The sequence below is a fragment of the Pseudophryne corroboree genome, chromosome 3 (genome assembly GCF_028390025.1).
Source record: "Pseudophryne corroboree isolate aPseCor3 chromosome 3, aPseCor3.hap2, whole genome shotgun sequence".
Lineage (NCBI taxonomy): Eukaryota > Metazoa > Chordata > Amphibia > Anura > Myobatrachidae > Pseudophryne > Pseudophryne corroboree.
The window spans coordinates 548,735,212-548,758,855 of NC_086446.1; the positions used below are offsets into that span (position 1 = coordinate 548,735,212).

Consider the following 23,644-nt stretch of genomic DNA (forward strand, 5'->3'; position numbering starts at 1 on the left):
CTTCGAAAAAAAAACAAAAAACAAAGTGGTGTTGCCCATAGGAACCAGATTCTAGTATGTGTTTGTTTCATTCCAAAAATTATAAATTCTGGTTGATTTTATAAAGAATTTTTTAGTGAATCTAGCCCACAGACTTTTTATTTTTCTCTTTAATTAAAAAACACATTTCAGCTTCGATCTGGGTCACTGCCAAATTAACCTGGGTCGCAGGTCGTTGTGTAGGGGGTCTCTGAAAAAATAAATAAAAAAATAACCAAAAAAACACCCACAGCAACTCGGACCAGTGACCTCGTATTCTAACCAGAGTATCTTTCAGGGTTGTATATGAGAAGATCCTAGGTTAAGGGGCAGTGTGTAATGGTAACCCGGGTCATCCAACCTGGGCCCTGTTTACAGCATAACTTGGAGATATGTCAACTCCAAGCACCGGCACAGGAGAAGCACTGCACCTGTAGGCAGTGTAAACGGCACAGTTGACTCAGGATTTTGGTGGGAGAGGGGTAAAAGTGGTCCTTTAAAAACTTTCTGCATAAAATACCTCAGTTAATGTTTAATATTAGGATGCATTATAGTTCCTACATACAGTTTCCTTTGTAACATTTTCTTTCACTTTCTAAAAATAAATCAAGGCTTGAAAACAGTTTGCAATACTGTTGGCTTATGGTTGTTGGTCCTGCTGCGTTTTACAAGTGCGCTGGATGATCTGTCTGCATGCAGGGCATGGTATATAAGCAAGCCTCAATACAGATCTTTGATAGATGATGTGCACATTAAAATGGAACAGGTTACAAATTGTTTGCAATCACCAAATTTATTTAATTTGAAAACAAACCCCCCCCAATACAATTGCATTTAAATCAGAGCAGAAATTATGAACAGACAAAAGTAATAGTAAGTCTAGAACAGGTGCTTTGACTGAAGTGGCCACTGGCTAGAACCTGCTACCAGGAAGGAGTCTGAAATCTGGAATTTAATTTAAAAATATAAAATTAGAGACATATCTATGCTATTTTTTTTTTACACAATTTACACACAAAAAAATAAAATAACGTTTTTAGAAACCATGGGGCAGATGTATTAAGCCTGGAGAAGTGATAAAGCACTGATAAATGCAAGGCGATAACGCACCAGCCAATCAGCTCCAATATGTAAATTGACAGTTAGGAGCTGACTGGCTGGTGCGTTATCACCTTGCACTTATCACTGCTTTATCACTTCTCCAGGCTTAATACATCTGCCTCCATGTTCTATCCATGGTATACTACCAGTAGAGTGTCCAATTGGTAAAATCTAGATTCCTGTTATTCGACCAATGGGCCAAGCAGCCAATTTAAATTTCTTATACTTCTGCTTGGGCAAAAACAATATTGAAATGGGGGACTTGGGTCGAGGGGAGTATTCGCTCAATTGAAATCTGATCAATCACACAGGCAAACATAAAAGTCACAAGCCTATTTGGGTACCACAACGGACCTGCAAAGTCCTAGTGGACCATCAATCTGGCCTAATACCTACATCACCTTATGCGGTAGATTTAATAAAGCTTCCAAAAATGACAGATTGTGATATTGCCCACAGCAATCAAATTCTGTATCATTTTCTATGATATTAAAACGCAAAAAGAAATAGTATTCCACATTGGGGCACTCATCTGTAACTTACTGTAATGAAAAATCTGAATCTAGGTATAGGACAACTTCCTATAAAACATAACCTTTATTGTAATTGGTTTAAAATACTAATAGTGGATAGCTGGCGAAGTATTCAAAAAGAATATGTGAAATAGTGAATAGTGCAGAAGAAAAAATAAAAAATATAATCAGAACACACACTAGTCTCTAATATAATCAGTCAGCTAGATAATTCTTTCTTGTAATAATCATACAACTATATCAATGTGCTTATTGTCAATATTGACCTATAGGATTGTATACATAAATTGTGCGCTCCCCTCCTTGGGATATTATGGCTTGCTGTTGGGATAATTAAATTGAGGATTCCACTATTAATCACAGAATACAGTGATCAAAATCAGTAATTCATGTATAAATACCTTAAGTAGATATCATTCTAAAACACTTGTGATTACTGCTATTAACGAGGGATTGTTAGAGTGACCCTATCTCAATAAATAGCGATTTTATTTGTGTGGTCCCAACTGTTCAAAAAATTCTAAGTATATTCCCAACAGGACATATTCTCACCATGTAAGGTTTGTGTGGACAACTAGGACACTGCAGCAATGTGATCTAAACACTTAACTTGTGCAGAACAAAATCACTTAGATGGATATTCTCATATGACATGCATTCACACACGTCAGTTAGGGGGTTAATCTTATTGGAGAATAGCCTTCCACAGTACTGGGAGTTAGTAAATTGTCCTCAATCTCCCTTCTCCTGTATGTAATAGATAAGAAGCAGCACAAACAAGCCGTGATAATATTGCTGAGTCAGAAGGTATAAATGGTATACACTCCCAGTATTTGATCTATATCACTTAAAACAGTGTGTCATCTACGGCTGATTGAATCAAACTGGAATGGTTTTACTGCAATAGAAAGTATCACTAACGTGTTATGCAGACAGTAGACCCATATATTCAGTGATCCGCAACAAATGTTTCAAAATGTAGTCATCCCTACATAATGTTTGTCACAGGGACACATTAGACAGTATACCACCCCTGTGGTTTTACAACTAATGAAGTCCCTGATGGTATGTCTGTGAAGATATTTATCTTGGACTTCTGTAGTACGTTGCATAAAGCTACAGGCTTTACATCCTCCACATCTATAGGTGCCTCGTACTGTTGGTGGCTTCTTCTTAATTTTGACAAAATGACTATCTGAGAGCTTATCCTTTAAGTTGGCCGATCTTCTCCAACTTATGGGTATCCTTGAGCCCAAGGCTTTGTTAAGATCTGGATCCAATTTTAATACAGGTAAGAATTTCTGTAATGTGTATTGTATGTTCTGCCATTCTGCACAGAAATCCCCTACAAATCTGATGGTATTGGATTCAGTAGAAAAGGGTTAATTCACAGAAACAGATAACCTCAGTTCTATGTATAGTGCAGACTGCGTATTATGTTATACGGCAGTTGCAGGAGAATGTAACCAGCAGCACAAGCTTTGGATACATTGTAAATCAGCCAGGCTATGATAGCACTGACATGGCTGAATTTTGAAACATTTGGGGGGGGGGGGGGGTGAGGGGTATCCACTTAGGTGCAATCCTTTTCAGACGATAAGAATAGCTGGATAAGGAGATGATGACCGTCAAAAATCACACTGTCCCAAATATAGGCAGTTGTAAAATTGGATGAAATAGGACCTTCAACTGTGCAATAATGTATGGGGTCCTGGATAAGTTTCCAATGCCATGTATTATCGCGGCAGCTTATCGCAAGCATAATCTCCAATACATGACACGTATCAGGGTTAATTGGATAGCAGCTAATTTGATACCGGCCTTAGTCTCTATTACTATTGTCAAGTTTCAACCATATGGTATGGTCAAATTTTATTGTAATAGTAACGGTTGTTTTCTATAGCAGGTATTCCTCAAGAACCACCAACAGGTCATGTTTTATGGATTTCATTCATCATGTACAGGTGAGTTCATCCATTTAGCTGGTTAAGTAATTATCCCACCTGTCTTCACAGACAAAAATCCTCTACACATGAACTTCTGGGGATACTTGAGGGCTGAAGTGAGAACCCCTGATCTATAAAAAAAAAAAACAAATAAACCCCCACACCAAACGCTTTCTAGTGACGTTTGTATAACATAAGAGGGATTGAACTTTAGACAAGTATACTGTTTTACACATTGGTTACTTGGTGTATCTGTTGAAATAAATAAGATTTAAATAATTTAAATAAGTACTATCCGACTATAGTGGTATTTCAAGAAAATAGCTTGGTAAAGAAGGATCTAGGCAGAACCTCGACATTCAGAATGTTAACGCCTGAAAGTAGGGTTAGTTTTAGGTCAAAGATATCCGTTTCGATATTGTGACTGTCAACATTCCATCAGCATACCCTGCTCTACACAAGATGGTTCAAGACAGAAACAAATCTGGGAGGCCAACTGAAAGAAGTTCTCCTTCCTAGTTTACTTCTTTGTATATATTATAGGGCAGCTACATCTGTGTGGAGGAAAGGAGTGACCCATTGATGGCATCAACAGTGCTCTGCGTGACAGGTGAATCAATCAGAAGACAAAGTCTTTTGCGTGCAGCTTATGATAGACCTTCCCACTCATACACCAGTTACTCACCAGGCTGTAAGAGGGAAAAAAAAAAAAAAAAGTTGCTCCAGGGCTCTGGATCAAATCATTTTACACTATTTTGTTTTGCGGATCACTTCCAGCAACAAACAGAGTACTATTTAAAAAGCCAGACAGTACAATTTGTGACTATTTGGGTTTCAAGACTCTCAAATACTCGCAACTAAAAAGTTATCAACTCAGAATTGGATCAGCCAAATAGCAAAACCTCCGAGACCACCTATATAGACAATAGTATTTTGTATAGTTGTTTGCTGGGCCAGTGCAATTTTGAAATAATTAGAGAGCCGAGAAGAAAACGACGAAAGGCAGACTGAAGAGAAAACAAAAAGGAAAAGAAGAAAAGGATAAAGGAGAAATTAAATATAAATGTTGGGGTAGCAAGAAAGACTAACTTACATGCTTAAATGTTTCACCACAAGTTAAAATGGAAACAACGGCAGGGTTTGGAAAAAACTCAGGTTTTAAAAAAAACACACACACACACACACGCACACACACACACACACACACACACTTTTTGGTTTAAACCTATTTTTTTTTATTTTTGGCATTAATGTTTTAACGAAAACTGAATTTACTAGGAACCTCAATCAACCATGGGGCTATTTCAGACTGAATCGCTGCAGCAATCGCAGTCTGAAGCCCTTGCTGGAGTGTGCACACCCCGGGAGCCCAGTGAGATGCTATCAGCATATCAGGGTTGCGACAGGCAGAGGCGGTCGCGGGGCATGCCAGTGGCATTAGAATGGTATTCGCGGGGTGCGGTCTGGACAACACAGGCGTGTCCAGGCAGCTATGGGGGGTGGCAGGCCACAGCGCACAGGAACCAACTTAATGAAGAGTTAATGGTTCGCAAGCCCACGAGGCGACCGCCACCCCCTAACAGAGCCAGAAGATAGAAGAGTGGCGTGTACAGCACCGGCGGGTATGGAGGCACAAGGGTTGGAGCGCAGCTCTGATAGGCTGCACTCCTGGAAGGCTCAGCAACATAACATGCAGGCGCTTGAAGGGCGTTCTGAGCCAGCCCATTAACCCTACACTGGTCACAGAGTTAACAGGGGCTAATCCCACTGTTAACACACTAAATCCTCAGGCAGGTACAAAAATAAAAGCAGGAAGCTGCGTGCCATTACAGGGGGCAGGGCTTCCTCTCAGAGCGGATCCAGCACTCGCCAGCGGCATTTTCTCCCTGCACAGCATAGGAACAGAACACTGACTCCTAACTCCAGCAATACCTCTACCAGGGTGTTATAGACCGGGGAAGGGGGGGGGGGGGGGGGGATATCCGTACTAACTAGGTGTTAAGGTTAGCTAGTTAGCGTCGGGCTTTTATCATAATAATAGCCTACTGGGGCGCAGTGTGGCTGGTTCCTTATGCTCTGTGGCTCTCTGAAGGTACTCTGGGGTAAACTGTGTCTGACATTTTCGCGTGCATGCGTGTGTGTACATATCCCACATTCCCATGTCTAAGGACTCGGTGTCCTGTGCTGCACAGTGTTTATCTTCTCCTGAGGATTCTTTCTCAGCCTTATGACTCCGAACCCGCATGGGTGGATGCTTTAAGGGGAATGATATCCCAGATTTCAACAAGGATGTCACATACTGAGAAAGACGCAGTTTTTGAGAAAATCTGTGGAGGGTTTGAAGTATTCGGGCCCCACTACTTCGTCTAACACCCCACCTACACACCCGCAAAAACGTACACTTGCCCAGATAATGCAAGCTGACACTGATACAGACTCTGATACAGGGGACGGCGATGGGGATATGCAGGGAGGGGATGCATCACTTGCTAAAGGGGTGCAACTAATGATTGAAGCCATTAGGGATGTTTTGCATATTTCTGAGACGGTACCTGAGCAGGTAGAGGAAACTTATTTTACCGTAAATAAGAAATCCTCACTTACCTTCCCTGCTTCTAAGGAGTTGAACTCCTTGTTTGAAAAATCCTGGGAAAACCAAGAGAAAAAACTCCAAATCCCTAAAATAAATCTCATTGCTTTCCTTTTCCCTGAAGAGGACAGGAAGAAGTGGGGAAAACCCACCTATAGTAGACGCTTCTGTATCTAGGTGGTCAAAAAAGGTGGTTTTACCTGTCCCTGGTTCAACCGCCTTAAAGAAGCCGGCTGACCGCAAGATTGAGACTACGCTCAAATTACTATACACGGCTACAGGCGTGGCTTTAAGGCACACTATTGCTTGTGTGTGGATTTCTAAAGCCATAGGAAAGTGGTAAGGCACATTACTGGAGGACTTAGATACTATGGATAGGAGTGACATTGACTTGTTTTTACATCACATACAGGATTCTGCAGGTTTCATGGTGGAGGCCATGAAGGACATTGGCCTGCTTAATGCAAGGGCTACTTCCATGGAAGTCTCAGCAAGCAGAGGACTTTGGCTACGCCAATGGACTGCGGATACAGAATCCAAGAAAAGTGTGGAGAACCTACCCTTCACAGGTCAGGCCCTGTTGGGGACGCATTGGATGCGTGGATTTCCACGGTAACTGGGGGTAAGTTGACCTTTCTTCCCTCAGCAGCAGCACCGGCTAGGAAATCTTATCCTACACCTGCACTGCACTGCTTTCGGACCGCAAAATTTAAAATATCCAAACCCCCTCCAACTTCTTTAGAGGTGGTCAGAGAAAATCCAGAAAACCTGCACCAACAGGTTCCCAGGAACAGAAACCAGGTCCTGCTTCCTCCAAATCTTCAGCATGACGGCGAACCTCCCAGACTGCAGATCGGGCAGGTGGGGGGCGAGACTAAAAAATTTCAGTCACATCTGGGCATCTTCATGTCTAGACCCCTGGGTAAAAAATATATTGTTACCCAGGGCTACAGACTGGAAGTTCAAGAACTCCCACCTCACTGATTCTTCAAATCAGGCTTACAAGCTTCGCTGACAAAAAGTGCTGTCCTACTGGAAGCCATTCAAAAATTGGTTAAAACAAAGGTCATTGTTCCAGTTCCACCTAACCTACAGCACAAGGGTTATTACAGATGGGTCCTCCGTTATCTTGGCTGACTGAGGTATTAGTCGCGATCAGGCATACGCAGCATGCCTGGGCGCAAGGAAGGGCAGAGCGTTTGTCGTTACCTTTGAGTGTAATACCTAAGATCACCCACCAAATGTCGCTTTTTAAAAACACCAATGCGCATGCGTGTGGTCTCCATTAAAATACAATACTGAACTACAGCGTAAGAACTACTTTACTGGTGCGTCGGATTACGCTACATTATGCTACAGTATGTCATACAGTACAGATGTAAATAGAACAGCATGGATGCCAAATCACTGTGTGTATAGTTTATACAGGCGCAAATGAACGTGTTAAAACACTTGTGTATGCAAACGCAACTAATGTGTTAAAGGAAAATGTAGCTCATTGACTTTACAGCATGTACAGTGCACTAAATGCACGTCCGAGTCCCCTAACGGCATATACGAACACCAATGGGAAGGAATCACTCTTTGCAGTACTTTTACACATGAAATTTTAAACCGTCCGGTTTCGGTACCACAAACGGGTTTGAGTACAGATGGGTCCTCCGTTATCTTGGCTCTTTCTGCACCTAGGCGATAGCTTAGGTTGCGGAGTTTAATCATCGACAGGCGCGTTGAGGCGCGACTAGATACTCAGCATGCAATACACATCTCCACCACTGGGTGGCTAATGCTCCACTAATTCCGTACTTTAGATCGAATAGCGGCGGATTGATCTACAAGCTCTGGCAAATGGTCAGTGACGACTGTAATGTTAATATACAGTCCTGTACTGCATAGTGTACACACCGATGGTGACCAGTGGTCAGACGGAGAGCGTTAAAAATATAGTTTATACAGATACAAACGAACATGTTAAAACACTTGTGTATGCAGACGCAACTAATGTGTGAAAGGAATAATGTAGCTCATTGACTTTAATGTATGTACGGTGCACTAAATACCGTGCTTTTAAAATGAGTGTCCGAGTCCCCTAAGGCATAAACCAACACCATTGGGAAGGAATCGTTCTGTGCAGTACTTTTACACATGAACTTGTGAATCTTCCATGCAGTGTTGTGGGCAAGCGATGAAGGCTCCTGCCTGCCACGCTGAGAGTCCCGGGTTCGTTTCCCAAAGTGCCAATCTTTTTTTTTTTTATTTCGTGTTCCAGGGACATTCACTTTATTATTATTATTTTTTTTTTCTGTGTAATCCATTGTAACACATTCAATGGAAGGGTGCACACAGGTTTCACACAAATCGGGGTAAATCTGCAGGAGCGACTCATTCGCTATCTAAAATACACAGTAATGAGCACCTGTAGACATACAAGTAAATATAAAATGAGTGTATTCTGGCGCAACTAACTGTTCGAGCAACACAGTACTGTAGATCGTCTGCATCAGAGAATCTGTTGTACATTACAAGCTGTTCGTGCTAATTAGTACACTAAAAGAACATACTGTACAGAGATACTAAGGACGGTGATTTGGCATCCAGGAACTTAGGGAGAGCTTTTATCTCTCTCCGTTATACATAGAAAGATTAATCTTGCCGCTGTACGTTACAAGCTGTTCGTGCTAATTAGTACACTAATAGAACATACTGTACAAAGATACTAAGGACGGTGATTTGGCATCCAGTAACTTAGGGGGAGCTTTTATCACGCTCCATTATACTTAGAAAGATTACAATCGAGATAAAAGCTCCTCCCTAAGTTCCTGGATGCCAAATCACCGTCCTTCGTATCTCTGTACAGTATCTTCTATTAGTGTACTAATTAGCACGAACAGCTTGTAAACGTACAACATAGATTCTCTAACGCCGATGTTTTACAGTACTGTGTTGCTCGAACAGTTAGTTGCGTCTGAATACACTAATTTATATTTACTGGTATGTCTACAGGTGCTCATTACCGCTGTGTATTTTAGATAGCGAATGAATAGATCCTGCAGATTTACCCCAATTTGTGTGAAACCTGTGTGCACCCTTACACTGAATGTTTTACAATGGAGTACTCAGAAAAAAATAATAATAAAGTGTATGTCACTGGAACACAAAAAATAAATAAAAAAATAAATAAATGATTGGCACTTTGGGAATCTAACTCTGGACTCTCAGCGTAGCAGGCGGGAGCCATCATCACTAGCCCACGCCACTGCATGGAAGATTCACAAGTTCATGTGTAAAAGTACTGCAAAGTGATTCCTTACCATTAGTTTAGTGCCCTGAGGAAGCCTATGAGCGAAATGCGCATTGGCTAGCGGCTCATGTCTAATGTTGAAATTATATATTTATATGTTTAAATCATATATGCAGTGAACCATCAATCATTAAACCTCGGAATAATCATATATTAAGTATTGGTCTCATATCAGGAGGATGTGTGATTACTAGTGACGAGGCGGCTAATATCGTTGTAGATCATATTGTGATTATTTGATACTGGCGTGTGCCATGGTGTTTGTTAAAATGTTATAGCAGCCACAGCAGCATGCACTTTTGAGAAGTATCCAGTGATATATACGTACATACCGGCACAGTACTGCCGTGGATTATACGGTGACATCCTGATAAGAGTGTCTGCTGGAGTATATCTTAAATGCCACAATAGCTGCATTAACACGTAACAAATATTACTCTATACCCTGCCATGGATTATACCACGATACCTTAATGTGAGTGTCTGTTGTGGTATATTTTGAATGGCCATAGCAGCCACAATAACACGCAACACGGACCTTTGGTAAATACTCAGTGATATATGCACATAACTCGTTATAGTTCCATAAAAAGGAACCACGTCATCCTCTGAGGTTATATAACTTACATTATAAGAGAGAATATATTATATCCATTACTATTGCCACAACACCTTAAGGAAAGGGCCCTGTGGAATATACAGTGAGTTTTATTGTCTGATTGTGCAGCGCGTAACAAAATAGCAATACGAGGTTGTATAGCTCTGTTGCTGCTAGCTGCAAAACGTTCTAGTAGATGTAGCAGTTTCATAAGAAAATGGATTCATAAATACACTACTGTCCGTGTGGAAAAGCAGTAGTAGTGACAGCTGCTAAAAGAACACTTATGAATATATAACATCAAAAGGGTTAAATCTCCTGAGATATAGGGCTGCACTTTAAGATATAGTTATTATTACTCAATAAATCCATCTAAAAAGATGAGATAAGTATTATAAAGGATATAAGTTATCAATGCCTTAAGTGTAGACATCTAACAAATTTATTTGGAGGACGATATAAAAGTATCAATAACTCATACTTCATAACACTTAGTGTCATCAGCCCTTCTCAATAATTTGTATGTGTGTATATATATATATATATATATATATATATATATATATATATATATATATTATAACAAAAATACTCTGACCCTTCGTTCTGCTGACTAAACTTGACAATTATTGGTGGTTTAGAACATTCAGTGTTTATTCAACCTATAAATTATCTTGTGAACAAATACCATATGTTTACAAATAAGTATGTGGGATCACAAACTATCTGAAGTGTGTGTATATTCAGCCAACTTATAAAGTGATTCATGTTGCCACACATTGACTGTGTTTCCAATAGTCTATTTCTGATTGATCACGCGCTGGAAAAATATTTGGATACTCTGTTACAGCTTCATTATATAAATACAGTTGGTGGCAACATTTGTGTCAGATAGCAATACACGGAGACTCAGCTGCAGCACTAATACATTATTCATAGGTTTGTCCATGACAGTACATTATAAATATTAAGGAGGGGTTCCTGCATATGACGATTAGTTAATATCAATAATACACAATAAATATGACACATGATCCTTGTTTTTAATCTTTATTCAGCTTTATCTTTTCATTCTTTTCTTGTATTTCTCTATATATTTTACATTTCACTTGATTAAGAACCTAGGACAATTTCATTCAAGTGAATTATTAAATATAATTTTTTCCAGACACATAAGTACTCACTCTGCCATTTTGAGCCTTTATTAGAGAATATATTAGGGGTTTTATGAATTGTTAATAAAATAGTAGTTTTAAAAATTAGAATTAAAATGTAAAAGTATATTGGGTTGAGTGAACCCTAGTTATGACTTAACTGATCCCCCCCCCCCCCCCCCTTTATATTCCTTCCCACTGGTGTTGGTTTCTGCCTTAGAGGACTCAGACGCTCATACTGTATTTCAAAAGCACAGTATTATCCACTGCCTCCCCCTACCCCCATCGCCCTTCCCCCCTGGGAGCCTGCACAGTTCATGCAGTAGACAGGTCTGGTTACAAGACATGTGCAACAGTATACAGTGTATGAAAATCACATAGAGAACTGCAGTCGCGTTGATACTGTAGATGTGTAAATGGTACAGTAGCAGTGATCCCTTCTCATTAAGTACAACACAGATTCTCTAACGCCGACGATCTACAGTACTGTGTTGCTCGAACAGTTAGTTGCGTCAGAATACACTAATTTATATTTACCGGTATGTCTACAGGTGCTCATTACCGCCGTGTATTTGATAGCAAATGAGTCGCTCCTGCAGATGTACCCTGATTTGTGTGAAACCTGTGTGCACCCTTCCATTGAATGTGTTACAATGGATTACACAGAAATAAAAATAAATAAATAAATAAATAAATAAATAAATAAATAAATAAATAAATAAATAAAGTGAATGTCACGGGAACACACAGAATTTTTTTTTTTTTTGGCACTTTGGGAATCGAACCCGGGACTCTCAGCGTGGCAGGCAGGAGCCTTCATCGCTTGCCCACAACACTGCATGGAAGATTTACAAGTTCATGTGTAAAAGTACTGCAAAGAGTGATTCCTTCCCATTGGTGTTGGTTTATGCCTTAGGGGACTCGGACACTCATTTCAAAAGCACGGTATTTAGTGCACTGTACATACATTAAAGTCAATGAGCTACATTATTCCATTCACACATTAGTTGCGTCTGCATACACAAGTGTTTTAACATGTTCGTTTGTATCTGTATAAACTATTTATTTTTTAACGCTCTCTGTCTGACCACTGGTCACCATCTGTGTGTACACTATGCAGTACAGGACTGTATATTAACATTACAGTCGTCACTGACCATTTGCCAGAGCTTGTAGATCAATCCGCCGCTATTCGATCTAAAGTACTGGATTAGTGGAGCATTAGCCACCCGGTGGAGATGTGTATTGAATGTAGAGTATCTAATCACGGACAGGTGCATTGAGGCGCGACTAAACTCAGCAACCTAAGCTATCGCCTAGGCATAACTAAACCTCCGTCTAGGCGCAGAAAGAGCCAAGATAACGGAGGACCCATCTGTACGCAAACCCATTTGTGGTACCGAAACCGGATGGTTCGGTAAGACCAATATTAAACCTAAAGTCTTTGAACCCCTACTTGAGGATATTAAAATTCAAGATGGAGTCTGAGAACGGCGATCATAGGACTGGAGGAGGGGGAATTCCTAGAATCCCTGGATATCAAGGATGCGTACCTTCACATTCCGATCTGGCCGCCTCACCGGGCTTATCTAAGATTTGAGCTGCAGAACTGTCACTGTCAGTTCCATTCATGGTCATTTGGCCTCTCCACAGCACCGAGGGTTTTCACCAAGGTCATGGCAGAGATGATTCTCCTCCGCATGCAGGGAGTGAACATAATTCCATATCTGTGTAGGAAAAAACTATGGCCCTCATTCCGAGTTGTTCGCTCGGTATTTTTCATCGCATCGCAATGAAAATCCGCTTAGTACGCATGCGCAATATTCGCACTGCGACTGCGCCAAGTAATTTAACAATGAAGATAGTATTTTTACTCACGGCTTTTTCATCGCTCCGGCGATCGTAATGTGATTGACAGGAAATGGGTGTTACTGGGCGGAAACACGGCGTTTTATGGGCGTGTGGATGAAAACGCTACCGTTTCCGGAAAAAACGCAGGAGTGGCTGGAGAAACGGGGGAGTGTCTGAGCGAACGCTGGGTGTGTTTGTGACGTCAAACCAGGAACGACAAGCACTGAACTGATCGCACAGGCAGAGTAAGGTTGAAGTTACTCAGAAACTGCAAAGTAGTTTGTACTCGCAATATTGCGAATACATCGGTCGCAATTTTAAGAAGCTAAGATACACTCCCAGTAGGCGTAGGGTGTGTAACTCTGCTAAATTCGCCTTGCGACCGATCAACTCGGAATGAGGGCCCATGTGTTCCCTAATGCACACCGAGTGAAAAATATTACTACATAATAGTCAGATAATACGGAGATCTTAGTTGCGTATTTCTGCAGATATAGGGTTAAGCCCCCAGGCCGATCGACAAGGCTTCTCCGTCACTGGGGGTCCCTAATATATTTTTGTATTATTTTAATCAAACTTCACTTACATAGCACTTATGTGCTTCTTATTAACCCTTATTACCTTTCACCTGTGTGCTGACCTGGGGTAGCCGACCTGTGCCGCCGTGATGGGGTCCTGCACCCCGGACCCATACCTAGTATTATGGACCCCTAGTGACAAAGACGCCTTGCTGATCGGCCTGGGGGCTTATCCCTGTATCTGCAGATATACGCAACTAAGATCTCCGTATTATCTGACTATTATGTAGTAATATTTTTCACTCGGTGTGCATTAGGGAACACATAGTTTTTTCCTACACAGAATTACCCCTCCCTTTTAGCACCTGAGTGACATTACAATCTGATTGAGCAGCTTTCCATTTTGTGCATTGTATTTAGAGAGGCATGGATGGGTCAGCATTAGGAGGGATTGCTGACTCCAGAGTGCCATAGGGGAAGCCAGGGGTATCCCCAGGTAAGCTGGCTCTCAGATGCTGTAGGAGCCATTACCATGTGGCCTTACACTGGGAATTTAACCCAGACATATTTGTAATTATTTATGGGGTGGGTGTGGGGTGGGGTGGGGTGCGGTGGCCCCTGTGTCGGTATGGCTGGGCTGCTTCAGGTCGGCACACCCTAACACTTTATTAACACTTATGATTTTCCCTATCACTTTGTATATATTATTTTAATCACACCACTTACATAGCACTTCTGTGCTTCATATTAACCCCTATTAATTCTCACCTGTGTGCTGACCTGGGGTGGCCGACCTGTGCCGACATCGTGGGGTCCTGCACCCCGGACCCATACCTAGTATTAGGGACCCCTAGTGACGGAGAAGCCTTGTCGATCCATTTTGTGCATTATAATTCCATATCTGGACGATCTCCTGATAAAAGGCATCTTCCAGGAAGAGGCTGTTACAGAGTATTGCTCTCTCAACTACTCCAGGATTATGGGTGGATCCTGAACCTTCCAAAGTCTAATTTGGAGCCAACAAGGAGACTGCCCTTCCTGGGGATGATACTCAACACGGAAGTGCAGAGGGTGTTTCTACTGGTGGAGAAAGCGTTGGTGATCCAATCAATGGTCCGGTATGTCTTGAAGCCAGCCCAGGTATCTGTTCATCAGTGCATTCGCCTTCTAGGAAAGACGGTAGCCGCCGAGGCTCTGCAGTAGGAAAGATTCCATGCACAGTTCTTCCAGCTCGGTCTCCTGGACAGGATCCCCTTGAAAAGTGATCCGGGTCACATCTTCACATGCACCAGCAGATATGGCTGTCCCCGAAAGCCAGAATATCACTCCTTTGGTGGCTGCACATTTCTCACATACTCGAGGGCCGCAGGCTCAGGATTCAGAATTGGATCCTTCTAACCACACAGATGCAAGTCTCAGAGGTTGGGGAGCAGTCACCCAAGGGGAAAATTTCCAAGGAAAGTGGTCAAGTCTGGAATCCATCCTTCCAATAAACGTTCTTGAACTCAGGGCCACATACAATCCCCTTCTACAAGCAGAACATCTTCTGCGAGATCAAGCCATTCAGGTTCAGTTGGACAATGTCACGGCAGTGTCCTACATAAACAGGCAGGGCGGAACGAAGAGCAGAGCTGCAATGTCAGATGTAACAAGAATCCTTCTCTAGGCAGAAAGACACGCGGTGGTGCTGTCAGCGATCTTCATTCTGGGAGTAGACAACTGGGAAGCGGACTTCCTCAGCAGACACGATCTCCATCCAGGAGAATGGGGCCTCCACCCGGAGGTATTCGCAGAGGTAACAAGCCGATGGGGTGTGCCTCAGATAGACATGATGGCCTCGTCTCAACAAGATGCTTCGGAGGTACTGTACCAGGTCAAGGGATCCTCAAGCAATGGCGGTGGACGCCCTGGTAACTCTGTGGGTGTTCCAGTCAGTATGTGTTCCCTCCACTTCCACTCATCCCAAGGATTCTCAAGTAAATAAAAAGAACAAAAGTTCAGGCGATCTTAATTGCTCCAGACTGGCCAAGAAGGGCTTGGTACGTGGATCTTCTGGAATTACTGCTGGAGGATCTGAGGCCTCTTCCTCTTCGCGAGGACCTTCTGCAACAGGGGCTGATCGCCTATCAAGACTTACCACGGCTACATTTGACGGAATGGAGGCTGAACACCAGATCTTAGCTTAGAAAAGCATTCCGAACAAAGTCATTCAGACTCTGATACAAGCTAGAAAGGGAGTAACGTCTAAGCATTACCATCAAATTTGAAAAAAGTATGTGTCTTGGTGTGAAACCAAGAAGTATCAACTAGGACAGTTTCTCCTCTTTCTGCAAGCAGGTGTGGATGTGGGCCTACGCTTGGGCTCCATAAAAGGTCCAGATTTCGGCCTTGTCCATTTTCTTCCAGAAACAACTGGCTGCTCTCCATGAGGTTCAGACATTCCTGAAAGAAGTTCTGCACATCGAACCACCCTTTGTGCCTCCTACGGCACCTTGGGATCTTAATGTGGTGCTGCAGTTCCTGCAATCGGATTGGTTCAAACCTTTACAGAAGGTGGACAAAGTTTCTTACTTGGAAGACGGTCACACTGTTGGCATTGGCATCTGCAAGACGTGTGTCAGAATTGGGGGCATTGTCGCACAAGAGCCCCTACTTGATTTTCCATGATGATAGAGCCGAGCTCAGAACGAGTCAGCAATTTCTTCCAAAGGTTGTGTCGGCTTTTCATATCAACCAACCTATTGTGGTGCCAGTAGCTACTGACACTTCAATTTCCTCAAAATCCTTAGATGTTGTGCGGAGTTTGAAAATATATGTGAAGAGAACGTCTCATCACAGGAAGTCGGACGCACTATTTGTCCTTTATGATCCCAACAAGGTTGGGTGTCCTGCTTCTAAGCAGATGATTTCTCGCTGGATCAGGCTTACTATCCAGCATACTTATTCTATGGCAGGATTGCCGATTCCAAGATCTGTTAAAGCCCACTCTACTCGTAAGGTGGGTTCTTCCTGGGCAGCTGCCCGGGGTGTCTTTGCCAAGCAGCTACTTGGTCAGGTTCGAACACGTTTGCCAAGTTCTACAAGTTTGATACATTGGCCACTGAGGACCTTCAGTTTGGTCAATCTGTTTTGCAGGAACCTAAGCACTCTCCCTCCCGTACTGGGAGCTTTGGTACATCCCCATGGTACTAAATGAACCCCAGCATCCTCTAGGATGTAAGAGAAAATAGGATTTTTTCTCGTAGTCCGTAGAGGATGCTGGGTTTGTTACTTGGTTAAGCATTGTTGGTTCAGTCGTTGCTGAATCGTTTCAAGTTGGTTAGCTTGGCTTTCCTTTTGCTATGTGTGAGCTGGTGTGAATCTCACCACCATCTGTGTATTTCCTTCTCTCGGAGTATGTCCGTCTCCTCGGGCAGAGTTTCTAGACTGAGTCTGGTAGGAGGAGCATAGAGGGAGGAGTCAGCCCACACTATTAAAAACTCTTAAGTGCCCATGGCTCCTAGTGGACTCATCTATACCCCGTGGTACTAAATGGACCTCAGCATCCTCTATGGACTACGAGAAAAGGATTTACCGGTAGGTATATAAAATACGATCCAAGCTCAGATTGGTTTGCGGCTAATGCTACATTTGAAATTATGCTGCAACAAGTTGGGGATGACCAGGCCACCACCTAAGCTGATCTTTGTAACAGAGTTGAATTTGGTGTCTCTTTTTCAGATAGGTAAATTAGGGTGTCTAGTAAGGTAGAAATTTGAATTCAAATGGGAAAAGTTTAGGGTAAATAGAGCAGGCAAATGAGAATACTCCTCTTAACTGTGATCCAGCCTAACAGAGAAAAACTTGTTAAGGTCTAACTTATGGTACAGAAAAAGAAAGGGAAATTGGCCTATAACTGTATTATATTGGCAGGTTATACAAATAGGAGTTTTATTTTTATGCTCTGCCAATGAAAGGGCAAAAGATTTGCAGAGTTGGATTTTGTCATTTCTGTGAGGTACTGTAGAAAGAGCATTTTAGCATTGTGAGCATTAAGTGATGACCAATTGGCTATATCCCTAAGTATTTAATTTGTATCCTCTGTCTTTCCTCTTCTTCCCATCCTACCTCGATACTGCTCCCTTATCCCATCTGTCTCTCCCTTTCACAAACTACCCCCCATCTTTCTGTCTCCCTGCCTCTCACCATCTTTCTCTCATATATCTCAGTCATTTGGTTTTGTCCTTCTTTCCTACGTCTCTCCCCGCCTTTATTTTTTCTCCGCCTTTTCTCTCCTAATTTCACTAAAATGCCATCTGTTGGTAATCTAGCAACCATGATAGTCTTTAATAGTAGTTACAGAAATAAAATGTAAACTCTCCCACTTTCTTTCCCTCTTACCTTTTCTCTCTCCCAACTTTTCTTATTTTTTGAAAATTTATGATTTCCCAATCCTTGCTCCTTTGCCCCCCTTCAGGATTTTTTCCACAGCTGCTTAAAAAAACAAAAACTTTTGCACAGTACTGAATATCTCCCATGGGGAGAGGATAAAGTGTATGGAGGATACATGAAAATGCAATTTGGCTTTGTTCATGCTTCCTCCAGCTGATGGTAAGAAGGGAAATAAATCAACAGCTTCCAGGATATCTTTTAAACAGCATATCATCAGTCAGCACCAGCTACTTGTAGTCCTGGATAGTGTGTCACACAGCTTGCACTATATCATCTACCTCTTGTAACTTACTGGAATCCTTGTCGAAGTACTGAAACACCAGCCATCTCCTTCTGATCCAGTGGATCACTGTCACAGCCCTCACAGGATTGGAATACTGCAAGGCTGACTTTTAGAGAGTCATAGCTGTAGAGGCAGAATAAAGAGCCCTATCCATGGACGAGGAAGCCTTGTTGAGGTCCTGTGCTCCCAAAGCTGCAGGTACTTCTATCTATGAGAATGTTGGCAAGATTACCACTGTGGGGAGAACCCGCAAAGAGGAGATACTAGCCTGTCTGGGGTTAATATTTCTCCCCAGAGTCCAAAATAAATCCTACTTGTCAGACTGGCCGAAAGACCAGAGGCCCAATTGCTAAAGGGCTAACCATAACTTGTGACTCCACTTTCCCAAACAGAAAAGTGCAGTTCAGTTACCTGAGGCTGCACCTCCAATTTTGTGATATGTTGGCATGGAGTTCCACCTGAGGTGACCAAGACATCCACCCCCCTTAACTGGAGACAACCCCTTGTTGAAAGTTTGGAACATTACCCAATGGGCCAGTTCCTGGCATTCACTAAAGGGGTCATTCCGAGTTGATCGCTAGCTGCCGTTGTTCACAGCGCAGCAATCAGGCTAAAAATAAAAAAATAAAAATCGGCATTTCTGCGCATGCACCACAATGCGCACAAGCGACGTACGGGTACAAAGTTCTTTGTGGTTTTGCACAAGTTTTAGCGAAGCTTTCAGTCGCACGGCAGGATGCAGGAAGGTTGACATGAAGTGGGCGTTTCTGGGTGGCAAACGACCGTTTTTAGGGAGTGCTTAGAAAAATGCAAGCATGTCGGGGAAAACGCAGGCGTGCCTGGGCGGGTGTGCGACGTCAAAAGCCGTCCCTCCGTCATTAGAATCAACGCACACGAAGAGTAACTGCAGGGATGGTCTTGTTTTGCACAAAATAATTTTGCAGCTGCTCTGTTGCACAAGCGTTTGCACTTTTGCAAGGCGAAAAATACACTCCCCGGTGGGCGGCGACAAAAGTAGCTAGCGAGCAACTCGGAATGACCCCCTAAGTCTGAAGTCTGTACTAATGTCACTGGGAACATTTCTAAATTACCTTGGTAAACAGATTTGTACAGGTCTGCATTACAATAATACAATCAGTCAAATTAAACAAATAGGAACTATAAAACAATTTCCCTAAAATGCCATCTGTTGGTATTCTACTAGTAGTTACAGAAATAAAATTTAAACTGCATTAACTATCACTAGGCACAAAAATGCTTTAAAGGAAAATAGATTTTACTATTCTACCCATAGATTTGTTTTTCACATGTTTATTGTGCATTTTTAAACATGGAACAAAATAAAAACACGCCTCAATTTTCACATACCTACACCAAGAAAAATAATTGGTAAAAGAGCACAAAACGGTGTGCATTCAAAACAATTCATCTACATTTGCTTGCTATAGAGATGGTCACCACAATAAAAAAAAAAAAAAAAAAAAAAAAAAAAAAAGAAAGACAGTGGCTTGTAACTAATCCACCTTCCTACACCACATTTTTAAAATGTAAAAGCTAATTTTACAAAGGAATAAATTTAAAAAAAATGCTATGTTTATGTTCTCCACTTGTTTACATGCATTTCCTCCCACAAACCAAACATACTGGTAAGTTGCTTGGTTTTTGACTGAAAAGTAGTGTGTATGTCATATGGTAGGGAATGTAGATTGTAAGCAACACAGTAGCAGGGACTGATGTGAAGGATCATTATATTTATGCATTAAGTTAAAGTGCTGACAAAGCAGAGGAGGAACTGTTAACAGACTAACCCAGTGGTTCCCAAACTGTGTGCCGTGGCACCCTGGGGTGCCTCAGGACACTTGCAGGGGTGCCTCGGGTTGGTGGTCCAGGACCAATTAAAATTATTTATGTTCAATGTAATAGGCAAAGCCAGTGCTGGTGGCTGCCAATCATAAAGTATGTGGACAAACAGAAGCAAATCTTGTCCCTCACCACACAATTGACCCTAATGATGACATATAAGCACATATTTACTTAATTTAATATTTTTCTTTATTTCTCAATAAGAAACCTTTGGCCTAGGGGTGCCGTGAAAAAAATTCTGATACTCTAGGGCGCCGTGATTGAAAAAAGATTGGGAACCACTGGACTAACCTGTGGCACAATCAGACCTATATTGCCAAGGCTTTGATCCCACTGTGCATAGCCTATTTTGTAACTTTTTGGGGTAGTCAATCACCAGTATCAGCAACTTGTCAATGCAGTGCTCATACAAATTATGCCTTTTCTACCTCTAGAACATTTTGGTATGAGAATAAGCAATGTCATTTTGATCATTCAAAACAATCTACCAGTTAGAACAAAGGGATTGATGCTGGACATAGGTGATGAGCTGGAGGCTGTACACCAAATGGTTAACTTTCTTTTCCCAGAAGCCTAGGCTCCCTCTCCCCTATACACTACCTCCATGCCTCGGGCTTGTTAATTTAACTGGATCTCTAGGTTGGGAGTGGAGGAAAGGAAAACGGTAGACTGGCACACTCAGTGGAGGTGAAAAAGGGGAACAATTAACAGAACATAAAACTTATGCAAGCCAGGTGTATCGGGGTCGATGCCCTATGTCCCCTATGGACTTCAAGAAAAGGATTTTACTAGTTAGAACAAAAATCTCTTCTCTCATCCATGGGGACAGAGGGATTGCCACTAGGACATCCCAAGGCTATCCCCCTAATGGAGGGGATGCTCCTGAGCTGTGCTGAGAACTATTCACCCGAAAGCCACATTTGAAGCCAAAGGTGTCAAAGAAATGGAGCTTGAGTAAAGTACGGGCAGAGGACCACAGAACTGCTTTACAAATCTGCTCCGCAGCGGCGCCACGTCAAGCTGACCAACAAGTACCCACACCATGGCAGTTGCAGGTAGGTCAGCCGCAGAATAAGCTTGGCGGATAGCCATCTGGCCATCCCCATTTGTTAAATCCATACAGGACAGAGAGCAAACTCATTTTATGGAAGTTCCTCATCTTTTCCACAGAAATCCATTGGGTCCGCACTACATTCAAGGTGGTCTAGTCCCGAGAATCATCCGGTACCTGGAAAAGAAGGGACAACGATTTCCTGGTTGATATGAAACCTGGATACTACCTTAGAAAGGTACCCTAAATCGCATCCTAAAGTACAGCCTGGTCAGAGTGAAAAATAAGAGGAAAGAGACAAGACCGTGAGCACAAGTCTGATACATGACGGGCCGATGCAATGTTGAGAAGGAAGACAGTCTTCCATGTAAGCCAATGAAGTCCAAGCTGTTCAAGGACTCAAAGGGAGAAGACTGTAGGGCCTGAAGCAACAAAAACAAATTCCACAGAGCCACTAGATTAATAAATGGAGGCTGCACATAAAGTACACCCTGCAGAAAAGTCTGCACGTCTGGAAACACAGCAATCTGCCGCTGGAAGAAAAAAAAAAAAAAAAAGACAAAAAAAAAAAAAGAAAGAGAGAGAGAGAGAGAGAGAGAGAGAGAGAGAGAGAGAGAGAGAGAGAGAGAGAGAGAGAGAGAGAGAGAGAGAGAGAGAGAGAGAGAGAGAGAGAGAGAGAGAGACCTGTACCTTTAGAGAAGAAAAGCAGCCCATATTCAGGACATGCCTGCAAGAAAGATAGAACTTAAGATGGAAGGATCTGGGGATATAAGCTCAGTCCGAACACCAAAGTATATCCTCCAAACTCCATGAGAAATCCAAGCCAAGGAAGGATTCCTGGCATTAGGTATGGTACTAATAACAGACCTCGAAAACCGCTTAGCTTTCAGGACAGATGTCAGAAGAACCACCCCTTTAAAGTAAGACTGGTCCGGATGGAAGTATGGGCCCCAAGACAGAAGATCCAGAGGCAGACGCCATGAAGTGTTGATGGAGACCCAGAAGTTCAGCGTACCATGGTTGGAAAAAATGGTTTAAAAATTAAATAAAATAAAAAAATAAAAAAAAACCACCACACTTTTTTTTTGCTTAAACCAATTTGTTTTGCATAAATGTTTTAATGTTTAAAATGTAATAAATTTTTTTTTGAATCCTGTATTCGAAACCTTGATCAACCATGTTTTAAAGCTTTCTAACATTAATAATGTTATTAGTCTTTGATATGATTTCACATTTCAATAAAACCACATTTTTTTTAGTTTACTATTACATCTGAATACATGTACAGTATATAGACTAACATATTAATACATACATAGTACGCTGAGATACAATTAAAGATAAGATCAACATGTTAATGTTAAACATTAGTCTTACCTATTATAATTAAATAAATCTGAAAAGTAATACAAAATGGAAAATGCAAAAGCACTTTTCAGAGAAACGCACACAAAACCCCACCCCCAAAAACCCCACCATTTGTTTTAAAATCAAAGGTGGTTTAAACAAGCCAACTGTGCTGCATACCAAGCTTTGCACTGCCAATCCAGAGCTACAAGGTTCACAGTGCCACCGTCCAACATCAATTTGCCGAGAACCCGTGGAATCGTCAAAATTGGAGGATAGATGCATATTAGCGTAAAGGTCAACTGAACCACTAGGGCGCCCACCAGAAGAGCACCTGGATCCCTGGTGACTGAACATTGACTGGCTGATGGTGGAGAAGGGGCTTTGCCAGACAGAGCTCTGTATAATGCAGTGAACTCCAGGACATTGATTGGGAGTCTGCTCACCTGAGCTGTCCACCACCCCTGAATCGATTAATAACAAACCACCACCAGCCACCACTACAATAGGATTTAAAATTACCTACCGGTAAATCCTTTTCTTGTAGTCCATAGGGGATACTGGGAATCCATTTAGTACTATGGGGTATAGACGGGTCCTCTAGGAGCCTTGGGCACTTTAAGAATTTGATAGTGTGCGCTGGCTCCTCCCTCTATGCCCCTCCAACCAGACAATCTAGGAAATTGTGCCCGAGGAGATGGACATACTTTGAGAGAAGGATAGATAAGAAAAGTGGTGAGATTACAAACCAGCACACACAGAATAGGAAAGCCATGCTAACCAACCTTGAAACATGAACAGCAACAGCTGAACCAACCAGAATAGTTAACCAAGTAACAGTGCAGGAAGAACGAAGCACCGGGCAGGCGCCCAGTATCCCCTACGGACTACGAGAAAAGGATTTACCGGTAGGTAATTAGAATCCTATTTTCGCTTACGTCCCTGGGGATACTGGGAATCCATTTAGCAATATGGGGGGGGGGGGGGGGTCGAGTACCTAAGCTTCCAAACTGGGTGGGAGAGTGCTGAGGTTCCTGCAGGACTGACTGACTGACCAAA

General features: G+C 42.2%; 1 protein-coding gene across 8 annotated transcripts in view; it reads right to left on the minus strand.

Moving 5' to 3' along the window:
- Positions 1-23,644, minus strand: part of MBTD1 (mbt domain containing 1) — a 178,721-nt gene that overhangs the window by 17,835 nt on the left and 137,242 nt on the right. The window contains exons 16-17 of one of the 8 annotated variants that reach the window (XM_063961251.1): positions 3,656-3,729; positions 791-963 (exon numbers count right to left, since the gene is read on the minus strand). The exons of 6 other annotated variants lie outside the window; for them this stretch is intronic. In XM_063961251.1, coding sequence (XP_063817321.1) covers positions 3,662-3,729 — 68 coding nt within the window. In that variant the 3' untranslated portion in view covers positions 791-963; positions 3,656-3,661. Of the gene's footprint in view, positions 1-790; positions 964-3,655; positions 3,730-23,644 lie in introns of those variants that run through there. One more of the 8 variants, XM_063961252.1, reaches the window with a different exon arrangement.